Source organism: Poecilia formosa, unplaced genomic scaffold (assembly GCF_000485575.1).
Source record: "Poecilia formosa unplaced genomic scaffold, Poecilia_formosa-5.1.2 Scaffold68, whole genome shotgun sequence".
NCBI lineage: Eukaryota > Metazoa > Chordata > Actinopteri > Cyprinodontiformes > Poeciliidae > Poecilia > Poecilia formosa.
This window is the reverse complement of record NW_006800007.1, coordinates 1881633-1894092: the sequence shown is the minus strand read 5'-3', so window position 1 is coordinate 1894092 and position 12460 is coordinate 1881633. Positions and strand designations below refer to the sequence as shown.

Genomic DNA, 12460 nt, shown 5'->3' with positions numbered 1-12460 from the left:
TAGTTCCCACTTTAAGGGATCAGAAAAAAGACACTACAGCTAACAGAGGAACAAAAGCAGATGCGCTCTCAAACCCCTTCTTCACTTTTGATACCACACAAGAGGAGAACAGTAATGTCTATACAAATAGATCCTTAGGTTAAGAGCTATTTAGAAACTGGACAGAAGTTGTAGCACAATACCACCCGCAGATAAGTGGATATATTTATAGGTAATAAACCCTTAATGTAATCAGTCACAGATCTTTATTTTCATTTTTCATTTGGCTCTCATATTAATATTTAATCAGTGTATTTACTTCTTTACACATATTTTTCTTAAAACACAAGACGTCAAAAATATCCAAGGTGTAATACGTGCTGAATATAAACATGTGTGCTTCTGAACCATTACAGAAGTACAAATTTCACACATACTGTAAAAGTAGGTGTTAGCACAAATAGATACAGCTTCACACCACTTCCTTGTGCAAATATACATTCTGCACCACAACTACTGTGTAACAGGATTCACTGTGTCCTTAAAGGCACGGACCCACCCAGACACGCACATGCACCATCAAACCTTTTCATTGGTTTAGCATACTGAAAGCTCGAACTTACCTGTACCAGGAAGATGATAAGGAAGTAAAAATTGGCAATTCTTCGAAATTGTTCAAACAGGTTCTTTGGTAGAAAGTTCCAGACTGTATACTGCAAAAGAAAAACATAAATACAAGTCAGATATTTTACTTATTTTTTTGTGTGTTTTTATTTCATATACCCAACGTTTCAGCAGGATATTTGATTTGGTAAAAGACAAACCAACAAATGAAAGCGACATCCAAAACATAGTGTGCTTGTAAACCTTCTTGATGTAAAGAAAACAGGACTCCCAAATGATATTCGGTTTTTAATTAAGAAATGTTGATATACAGATGTCTATTATTTTTATTCATTTCTGAAAAAAAAGAAAGAAAAGAAGATTTAACTGCAGGAAGAAACAAAATTTAAAATCTATTTGGACTGAAGAAGGTTTGCCACATTCTTCACTTTCAGCTGTGTTGATGTTTTAAGGATCTCTTTGCTTGTACAGCCTCTTCATATCAACACACAGCTTCCCATTCAGATCAAACCTACTTCTCAGTCAGTTCTGGATGGATTTTATGTTATGTTTTGAGACCTCGCCGTGCTGCAAAGTTCACATTTGCTTAAGTTTTATTTGTTTGTTTATTTATTTTACATATCTCATAATTTCATCAAGCACCAGTTACATGGTGAAACTCATGGTGCTTTTCATGGTAGTGAGCCATTACATTTCCGACTGTGCTTCCGTCTGTATGAGGTTCTGTGGGGATTGCTATAGTTTGTCTTAGTTTGACGATGGAATGCAATGCATGTTTGTTTTTTAGCTAGCTTGTCGTTTTATTTACCTGCTAATCATGTAAAGCACTTTAAATTGTCTAATTGCTGAAAATGTGTTTTACAGATACAATTACCCTGCCTACATTTGGCTGATGTCAAGCATGCCTTCTGTTCTGGTGTCCAAATAATTAAATTTTAGACTAATGTGACCAAAGAACATTACTCTTCTGTTCTAATTTGTGTCTGTCGGCAGAGGTTTCGAACGCCCTCCACCTACACAGTGTAATGGATGATCTCTAATTCTTTGGGTAGAGGTCTAATGCATTCGTACAAAAATTATTTACAAGTACCCTTGTATGCAGCTTGTTTATGTCTGGAAATGTTATGCTCTGCCATAAAAAGTGTCACCAAAGCAAACTGGAGAATTCCCAGCTGTAAGGAAAATCAGCTTTTGGGAACTTGCTACAGTGACAATGGAGAATAAAAGTGGGGTGCACCAAAGTTTAATGTCAGTGTTTTTCATAATCCTCTCTACATTGAATGTAAACATTACGGGTACAGAGAACAGGACAGAACACATGCTTCTGGCGTTCAGCCCTGATGCCACAGGCATGCTCACAGAAGCAGACATGAAGCCAGACATCGCTACGATGCCAAGGCAAGTCTGTCCGACATATCGTGGGAAACAATAAGAGCCGTTTCCCGCACAAGTGAAATTTCACAATCCAAGCCAACCGGATCATTACATATCAAAACAAATCCCCAATAAGTTTAACGGTCACTTATTGAAATGCTAGAACATTTTGATCAAATTATTGCGACAGGGGAAACCAGGTGGGCTCAGTGGTAGAGCCAGTCCCCCTTCTGGAGAGGCTACAGTCATCAGCGCAGCTGTCCCAGGTTCGATTCCCAGCCCTCCTTCTCCGATTTGAGCTACTAACGAATAAAGGCCACCAGTGTCAAAAACACTTTAAGAAAATGTTAGAAGATTTTGACATTCCTTGCTAAATAAAGAAGAAATCATATTTCAATTTATACATTTCTGTTTGTTTATCTTGCTTGAAAGATACGAAAAACATAAAAAATTTTGACTTTAAAGCCCAGATACACACAAAACTGGAGATTATGTGTAGAGTTACACGCTTACTTTTGAGATCTCCATAAATCCCTTACCAGACATCTTATTTTATATTACTTGAAATGTTAAATATTGTTATAATTCAAATTCAATTCAAGTTAAAAATACTTTATTGATCCCAAAGGGAAACTGAATTTTGGTAATAAATGTCCAAATATGCTTCTTAATATTTTCTGTTTTGCAGAAATAACTATGCAATCTATGTATAGTTTTATTATATGGGAGTCAGAGAAATAATTAGCATAATAATTATCAGTCACTATTTTTGTTCTTAGAAGCTGGCCTTTAAGGGCATCACTGGTTTAGTTTGCTGATTTATGTGTTTTATTTGGGAACTCTTCGATGTGGAGCGAATCACAGCACTAAGTTGTTTTTGCTCTTGTTTAAGTGACCATGACCACTGACAATACTGGCCATAAAGAAACACATTTTATCTGCTTGACTTTCTGTGAACTAGTCTCAACAAGAAGCAACTGATCTGCAAAACAACGTAACACAAATGCTAACACATGCCCGCAAAAACATTTACAACACACTTGCACAGAAACAGCACGGAGGCACTGATTATATAGGAAAAAGTCTGCTTGGGGAGTGTTGAAATGCAGTGGCAGCAGAATGGCCCATCTCATTTTGCTAGAGAGAAAAGAGAGTAAAAGTAATGAGAAAAAAAGGGGGGGTGGCAGCAGTGGGTGGGGGCTGAGTGTGGTGGTGCAGAAGAAGCAAAAGCAAGAGAGGAAACGCATGTTTTGGTCATTGCAGAGTGCAAAACCAAAAAGATGATGGAGCGCAGAGGAAGCGGTGAGCATAAACACTACAGTCGGAGTAATTAAAGGCTGTTTATCTTGACATGCCGGCAGGAGCCAATTGATTGGCCCCTGTACACTGAAACCGTCTACACCACCATGAATCCCATGACTGTCTCTCTCACGCAGACTTCTCCACCTCCCCATCCCTGTCACTGATGATGCCACAGAGCCAGTCAGCAATACCAGTCTGAGCTTGCTGTTGATACAGGACAGGTAGAATGGGGGGGAGTCTAAGCATGTGAGAAAAACAACCAGTTTCCCATGCTTCCAGTTCATTATGAGCAACCACGTATTTCACTGCCAGTCAGTGCTCCCTTGACAGACAAATGATCACCCTGGGTTGGGAGCAAAGACAAGCGTGAGAACAGGAAGATGGAGGAGGAACAAAGATACGGGAATGCTGGAGAGTCCTCATTTTGCATTCAGGGAGTTAAACAAGTGAAGAAAATGCCTCTAGGCAGGTAAAGCACAATTCAGTCAAGCACAGGAGAAAAAAAAATTCTGTTTGGTTTTTATATTCCGTTGGTATTTCTGATGTTGCAGTGGTGACGAATGTCTTCAGCAACTTGAACCAGCCATTATAATTCATCACGTAGCATGTAAAAGAAGAGTCAGTTGTGGTGGAAAACAGGTTAAAAAACCTGTTAACCAGTGCATTACAATCTAAACCTTCTAATCTAAACCTTTGAGCTGACAGTATTCTTTGCCTCGTAAAGGATCTTTGGCGCATTCAAACTAGAGCTCTTTTCACAAAGGATTGGCTCTTGAAAGGTGAATGTTAATGCTAGTTCTGAGCAGGGCCAACGTGTGTTTCTTACCTTAGAGGACACAATCCTGTTATCGCAAAACTTGGGCGGGATATAAGCCTCATTGGGGGGACAGGACTTATGGCCAACGTAGATGGTCCTGCTGTGAACTCGTCCCTCATCACCACCAAACTAGAGGTGAAAAAAGGGGGTAGAGGGGAGAAGAGGAAGCAAAACAGAAGAGAAGACATATTTATAATTTCTAAGTTTAGGTACTGAAAAAGCAATGTGAATAACAAAGTTCAGATTGTTTGAAAAAAGTTACAGAATTGAGAAGTGCTTAGCTTATTTCGAAAGCACTCTATTGGAAATCAGTTGGGCACAAGCCAGGGGAGTATGACAAAGGACAGTGGCCCAAAAACACAATCTGTATGGGGGCTTAATTTACTTTCTCCCAACTGGTGACTTATCAATGCAAAGAGATATTAAACTGAAGAAGCCAGGCAAAACAATACTGCTCAGATTTATGAGTAGAGTTTCTTTTTCATGACACAGCACATTTTATTATATTTCCATGATGCATGGATACACTAACCTATCAACCTTTTAAAAAGTCCTTCAGGAGCTCCAGGCATGCCATGCTCTCCACAGAAATAATTCACCGTTTTGATTGTTTTTCACAAAATAAGATACAGAAACCCGGTCTGTGAAGACACATCATTCTTCAAATCCCAGATCTACACATGGACGCCTTCAACTGTGCGTCAAAGTAGACTGACCACACTGTTAATTTAAAAAGAAAAATCTCACATCTTTCGATAAAATACTTTTGCGCGAGGATAAGGTGGTTTTTCAGCCGTATTAAAATACGTACGCATTTTGCAAACCTGCAATGGAAACACTTTGTCGCATTGCAAAAGTGACGCAACCAGTATCCAGCTCTTACTACTGGCAAAAACGACAAAGAAGACGACAATGATGAATGCTAGCTTCATGGCTGAATTATGAATATATCTCATGTAACTGTTTTTTAAAAAATATCAGCATCAGATATAATGATTTATTGCAGGAACAAGCTTATTCATGTGTAACTTTAATTTCATTTCTTATTTAATGGAAACACAGTAATTGTTAAATTAGTGGGGGGTTTTCAACATTAGTAGAATTTAGACAAAGATTTGCACACATTTGTGATGTAAACACATCTTCTCTTACAGATAACACAATGAGGAGGGTGTGTGACTTTGCGTACGTAAAATCATACAGCAACCAATATAAGCTCAGTCACATCTTGCCTAGTACAGGGGAAATCCATAAAACAGATGTCATGCATAGCGCTTATTTCAGTGCAATATATTATTCATCACGCCCTTTTGCAATATGCCTCCATGTTTTGCAAGCACACAGTTCTAGGTTGAAAACAAAGACAAAGTGAGCTTGAAAGAGGGCTTTATGTTTTCGTGTTTATCACATAACTTTGATCTCATGGTAGCCTGTGGTAACCTTCCAAGTTTTCGGTGTATTATGCAAGTCTCAAAACAAAAACAAGTTACATAAACAGCCTCAAAACAACATGAAAATTCTAATAAATCAAAGGAATCAATTCTTCCTCGTTAAGAAGTTATGCTCAGTTACAGATTATTAACTGCAAGAGAAAAGATCTGATTAGTTTCTAGCCCACAATGATCTGGCCATTAAATTAGCAATTCTAAGGAGGGGGGGAACAATTTACTGTAACTGCAGAGAAAATGATGAATTTGCATCGTAATTCACAACTGGAAGCAGAGGGTCAAGAGTTGGGTATGCATTTATCATTATTACACCATTTAACAGAGAAGGCAGCAGAATTAAACAAGTTTAGGAGCAAGGATGGAAATGTGATAAAGGTAAATGTGAAACAATATTTGAATAATGGACACTTCAGGTCATTAACTGCATTTGACTTTTAGAAGTCAGCAACAACCTGAGTTTGTTCCTCAGGTGACAGGTGAGCTTAACTAGGTGTTTATTTACATATGGGCATGAACATGAAATGTGATTACAACCAAGACAGGTGGCATTTAGCTTTTCATTGTCAACGTCAGGGCTTAATCCATACTTAGGTAACATAATTGTGTTTGGCAAATAATAAATATTATCTTTGTTTAGTCAGATTTTCCTTTCTAATCACTAAAACATAAAACTGATGAATGAAATGTGCTTTGGGATTTTTAACAGGGATAGTAGTGGGAATAACAAGAACAGCCACATTTGTGCATTAAAACTTATGCCCAACTCTGCAAAAATGTTTTGTTAAATAAATGCCACAAAGTACTTGCTGTTGGTTGGTGCATTTTTAGACAAAATGTGGGCAATTTTAGGATTTAATGTCTGATGAAGATCTCAGGTTGATCAGCATCTCTACACACGTCATAGTTTGGAAAGTCATTAATTTCTTCCAAAACTAGGAATTGTTGTGCCCATAACTGATCTATTGCTATCCTCTAAACTAAGAGCACAGAGGAAAAAATATGAAATATGTATTAGTGGCTAATGTATGTAAACTAAATATCTTTGCCACAAAAAAAATTATCTGTGTCCATGTAGTCAGAATGAAGCTTTTTTAAGAGCAGCAGAACGTGTAAATTTAAGAAAACATCTATGGGGGGAAAAAAATGCCTGGTTGTAAATATATCAAATTTATGCTTATTTTATATTTTCTAATTTTCTAACCTTTTCTTTTTATTTTAAAATGCAATTACAACAGCAGAAACAAACAGAGTTCCGTCAAGTATTTTGGTACATATGGGCCCCTAAAAAGCACTTCTCTCTTTCCTAAAAAGAAAATATTCAAATGGTTTGCCTTTAATTTAATGCCTTTATATCTTGACCTTCTGATAGCTTTAAGAAAGCCTCACAATCAGTCAGTGCATAAAAGACAATCTCTTAATTAAAACAACATTTCTATTAACTGTTTTTATAGTTTGATTTCACAAATTCTAAAATAAAAGTGGCTTAAAAACAGTCTGTATTTTTTGTTTATGAGCATAATTCTCAAGGCAAATGTAATCTGCTGGGATCTACATAGTAACTCTATCTCTGACAAGTTGAAATAAAAACATTAAAATTAATGGAGTGCACTTTCAGAAGACTTGTCATGTTTAGAATAAAAACCAGAGATGAAAGAATAAATTTAAATGGTAATTACTCAAACACATCCACTGTTGTGAAGGACTGAATCACTTTCAGCAGGATTAGCTTATTCATGCTGCAAACAATGTCCTTCTGTTCTACTCTGACAGTCAAAACATTATCCAAGTAGCTGCCATTCACATTTCTTAAATAACGTTAAATCACTTCAAGCACAAGCTGTACTGTACAGCAACTTTTGTGTTGCTGAATTATCATTATTATTCTACTGGCAGGGGATCTGCAGCATGTGGGGTGAGAGGACAGATTACCATGAACATCTGATCCTGGACAAACGCCAGGGAAGGTGCGAATGGCGGCCACCTGGACTGCAGGCTGCACAAAGGCTGTTTCTGACAAGAGGTTACATTAAAAAAATATCCTCAAACACTTGGAAGAATAATTCACACACAATAATGACACTGCCAATATGACCTCCACTAAAACAGTGACTTAATTTTAATTATGAGCAAAACAACATCAAATAAATCCAAATTCGTAATGCTGATTTTGAGACAATTCCCCCTTTTTCTTCAGTTCAGGCTGGAGAAGAGAGCCAACATGGTTACATAATGCAGCCATGTTCACACCTCAGTATGGATGTCAAGATTAACATCCAACTAAGTATACCGACGCTCCTTCAGCAGGACCGGATGGACCTGGCTGCCAGAAAAGAGGGGAGGAAAGGAGAAGTGTGAGGAAAAAAAGGAAGTGTAACAAGATCTGACGACTCATGCATAACCAGCTTTGCTATGCAAAACGGCAACCAAGACCAGCTATATGGCTCACAGCTGATCCACTGTTTGACTGGACTCAGATTTGATAAACTTTTGAATTACTAGGGGTTAATAAGGAACGCACAGATATGATGAATTTGGGCCCTAATTAATATTAATAACTAATATTAATTAGTTAGAGCCATAATTAGTTATGGCTCTAACTAATTAATATTAGTTAGAGCCATAACTAATATTAATGCTTTTATGCTTGATAACTGACATTTACCAAGAGTCTTCCTAACCTTTCCACATCATTTCAACACACCCCCAATCCTGCAGTGCATCATCAAAACACAAACCACAACAAGAGGGAAATAAATATTAGCTGTTATTATCAGCCCTGTCTAACTTATAGGACCAAAATAGGGTGTAAAACATCGGCTTTTACCAATATATAGCATGTGTCTCTACTTTTAGGGTGTTTTCACAGCTGACAGTCTGGTAGACTGGGTTTGATTGGGGACCAAAGTTGTAATATTTGCTACATTTTCAGCTGGTGCGGTTCACTTTCTCACTACATTATGTCAAAAGATCCAAACTTTTGAAAAGTCTGTTCCCCCCCTTGCCAGTGATGGCGCTGCACCAACAACCAGTGAAAGAAACAAGATGAAGACTTCTGAAGAAGACACTAAGAGCAACTTCCTTCTTCACAAAATGTAAACAAAAATGGAGTGGCATCAGATTTGAGTGGCTGTGGGGTTTATCTTCTGTCTTTAGCCCTTGTCCCGCTAGGGCTAAACAAACATTTTTGTTTTGGTTACATTTACCCAGAATCCCTTGCATTATAGTTCACTTCCTGCTTTTGGAGCAGTTTAAAGTCGACCTGCATTCACATAGGCATTTGAAATGCACCAGAGTTCACTTCAACTGAACCAAGACCTAGGTTTATAGGTGGACCTGAGTTTCTCTGGTCCGCATCAAAGTTCAATGCAGATCACCCTAAAGGAACCAGACTTTCTAGGCAAACATACTAGAGTTCAATAAAAGCTGACCAAACAGTGAATGCACCCATAAGTTAATATCGCTATTCATAAAAGACCAGAGAAGCATTCATCATTCAGAGGGATATGAGCAAAACTCTAATAATAAGTTAAATCTCCAAGCTTAAGCCTCAAGTCAAAGCATAGGTGAAGGAGTCTCGACTGTAAACTTGTAAAGGCTGGCCTTTACAAGTTTCAATTGGTCCCCAAGACCTAACACTAAAGACCGAATAGTGCAAAAGCCATGCTAATGTGCTCTTGTTCTGAACTTAAGAGTCTATCTAGTAGAGTGACCGTATTTAAGTGGATTGGGTCAGCTCCAGAGATGTACAGCAACCTGCAGATACCCCCATCTCCGTTCTCCTCTAAAAAAAAAAAAAAGATTTGAGTAGCAACCAACTGCTGCTAAAAGTAGAAGAAAATGAGGTAGTACTTGTTGCAGTAGGCCGTTAGCATTATGAGAAGAATCTGTGAACAGACATGTATTCAGTGGTGCATTATCTGTGAAATATAATGAAGGTCAGATGACAGGCCACACTTCATTTTTAAGCAAATACGTGAGTCCAATTAACATATGAACACTAGCAAGCTGAGAGACCAACATGAAATGCTAATGTAAGGAAAAAACTGCACTACTTTCTTCATATTTGCTTCATCGTCAAAGGTCAAACAGAGCCACTCGAAGCCAATGACATTAGCAAGTAAGAAAAAGAGTCAGCTGTCGGTATGTCAATATCAGACTGTAGATTCATTCTTAATGAAACAGCATCAGCATAGATCAATAAAGCAAGCATGAGCCAGAAAAATGGTGCATTAGAGAATTGACTGAGGTTGAAACTTTACATTGAGTTATGCTCAAAATTGAATTATGAACACATTGTGAAATGAGCAGGGAGCAAAGGGAAGAAGGAAAGATGCTCCACAGAGAGCTGGGAGAATGCAAAGCTGCAGTGAGCTACTGCCAAACTCCTGGTGATGACTCTGGTCTGATGACACTGCGTCCTGTCGCACCATCTCCCTGTTCAGTGACTATCCTCCTCTTTTCCCCTCACAATACCCATTCATCCAGTTACCAACCAATAACCGAGGGGAAAATGTCAAAGCTTTCAATGTTTAATTAGCCATAACGTGTAGCTTTGGTTAGGATTAATTAAATTCATTAACACGTTTTCAGCTGACCTGCTCATGCATCCCCAAAAAAAAGAATTACTGATGATAGATTACAGCAATTTATTGGGAAAACTTGATTTATGTAAAGATTTATATTATATTATACCGTCAACAAAAAGCAAATGGTCCTAATAAACATAACATAAGGTAGATTAACTGCCACTGGTCACTTTTATTTCTGCATACATATCCAAATTAAATCCTAATCCAATCAATTCAATTCATTTCCCCTCCATGTCACTACACAATTTACTGGCACATTTTGCACACCTTGTACGTGATAAAGTTATAAAGAGCTAAAGAGCAAAATAATCTCGTCATTTCAGAAATTTTATGACTGGAATAAAGTTCAATATGCAAACCTTGAACATCTCCTTCCTAAAAATGTTGTGTAATAAAAGTGAAATCATATTGTTGAACTCTAACAGAGGCTTCCTCATTTCCCTGTTTGGTAAAGAAGGAGTATGAGCATCACTACTTAATGTTAGTTATAGATACCACAAACTATTTGCTGGCCTTGGTGAAAATAAAATCTGCTAAAAACAAAAGTATATTAAACCAATAAATAACTCTCAGTCCCTTTAGTCTCAACCTACAATGTCTTGAATGTTCATATATAACTCCCTGAAGCTGGGAGTCTTTTGATTCAATCTAGTGTTACTTTAGGAGAACTATAAATTTGGTATCCGAGTCCTGAATGCTCCCTTGGGAAAGTTTAAGCACTCCTGTGCAATCGTAACAGACAAACCAACACAAGTGCAAAACACGACATCTAATTGCCTTTGTCATAGTCGTCATGTAAAGATGTACACATTTTGATAATTACAGTTTTCAATTTGGCAGAAAACATTTTATTATGCGTTTTATAATTTGCATGTTAATGTTTTGCTGAATGTCAAGATTTACATGGATTTGGCTCCTACAGTTTACATGTCCAGGCTTAAAGTTGACACAAGGAGGTGCAGATGGAAAACAAGGTTAGTAGCAACAAGTGTGACAATGGTACATCATCATTTAATCTGACACTTATAGATTTGAGGCCAACCAAAAATAGATTTTTGCAGCATTTTCTAACAAAAGTGCTGAATCAAATTGAAAATTGTAAGCCCAGAAGAATAGAATAGACACAATTTTGCTCTCATCAGTCTTCTTTTGTGGTTTTGCAGCCGTGTGTTGAGTAGGAAAAAAGAAAAAAAAAAACAGGCTTCAACAAAGTACAGAACCTGTGCCATTAAGCGTTAAAGAAAACCACTCAGGAAAAAAAAACTGCTTCACCACATTAAATTAGGAGGGAGCAGTGCAACGAACAGTCTGCACGGGTAAACCCTCTTTATTCCCTGCACATGTACTTACAACACTGCAATGAGATGAGTCATTAATTATTAGGTCATGTTGCCATAGGAGCTTAGAATCTGTGCCATGCAATTTCATGCAAATATGAACCAAGTTGATAACAGATAAAAGGTGACGGTGTGAGCGTACATGACCGAGATCTTTTATGGGATACAAAATCTGCTCCAGCTGCCTCTCATCGATTCCATCAGGTTTTTTTATGACGATGCTCTCAGTTCGAGTGGATTTCTAACAGGCCAACTTCATCTGCTATTAAATGTGGAATGAGACAGTAATTTCATAATCTCGTTGCACAGGAGGGACGTTTCACAAGGCAACACCAATCTTTGATGCTGGATATAAAATGTAGGTAAACGTTTAATGGCGAGAAATTAAAAAAATAAATAAATAAAAGTGGGATCAAATGTCCCAAAAATGTAGTTTTCATTCACAGAGGGAATTGAGCATTGTCTGGAGTCAGAGTAGTAATGAATATTGCAGTCTTCCTTTGCTTCTCCCTAACATGATCACTTGTTATTAACTATGGCTTGGTCGTATGATAATATAACGAGGGATTAGAGTGTGCTGACAAAATGCCTAATAACATTTTCTGTAAGGTAGATTCTGCTTTGTGCTATTTCCACGCTCTGGTGAAGATGCATCACTTCCATTTCCCTCCTTTCACTGGAACTTCATAACTGTTTAGGTGAAAAGTAGGTCGATGACAAACATTAAGACACGCAGAGGTTTTAAAATGTACAGATTCAAAACTACAAAAGTTTCCCTTATGCTGTTCCTACAATGAAAAGTCCGTTTAATGAGATGAGTTTTCTTCAGGTGCAGAGTGGCCCCTCCCACACTTATTGCTGCAAACTGCAAGTCGACTGGCAGGAAGAAGGCTTTAACACATTTCGTTTGCTTACAAGATATACTTTGTATAATTGTTTTGTGTCACAAAACATAGGTAGTCAAAACCTACTAATAACTTCAAACATCTC

General features: G+C 37.6%; 1 protein-coding gene across 6 annotated transcripts in view; it reads right to left on the bottom strand.

The window, feature by feature from the left end:
• Positions 1–12460, bottom strand: part of atp11c (ATPase phospholipid transporting 11C (ATP11C blood group)) — a 50497-nt gene that overhangs the window by 24557 nt on the left and 13480 nt on the right. For all 6 annotated transcript variants that reach the window (XM_016672972.1, XM_016672975.1, XM_016672973.1 and 3 more), the window contains exons 2-3: positions 4106–4225; positions 603–692 (exon numbers count right to left, since the gene is read on the bottom strand). In XM_016672972.1, the coding sequence (XP_016528458.1) occupies positions 603–692; positions 4106–4225 (210 nt within the window). The remainder of the gene's footprint in view (positions 1–602; positions 693–4105; positions 4226–12460) is intronic.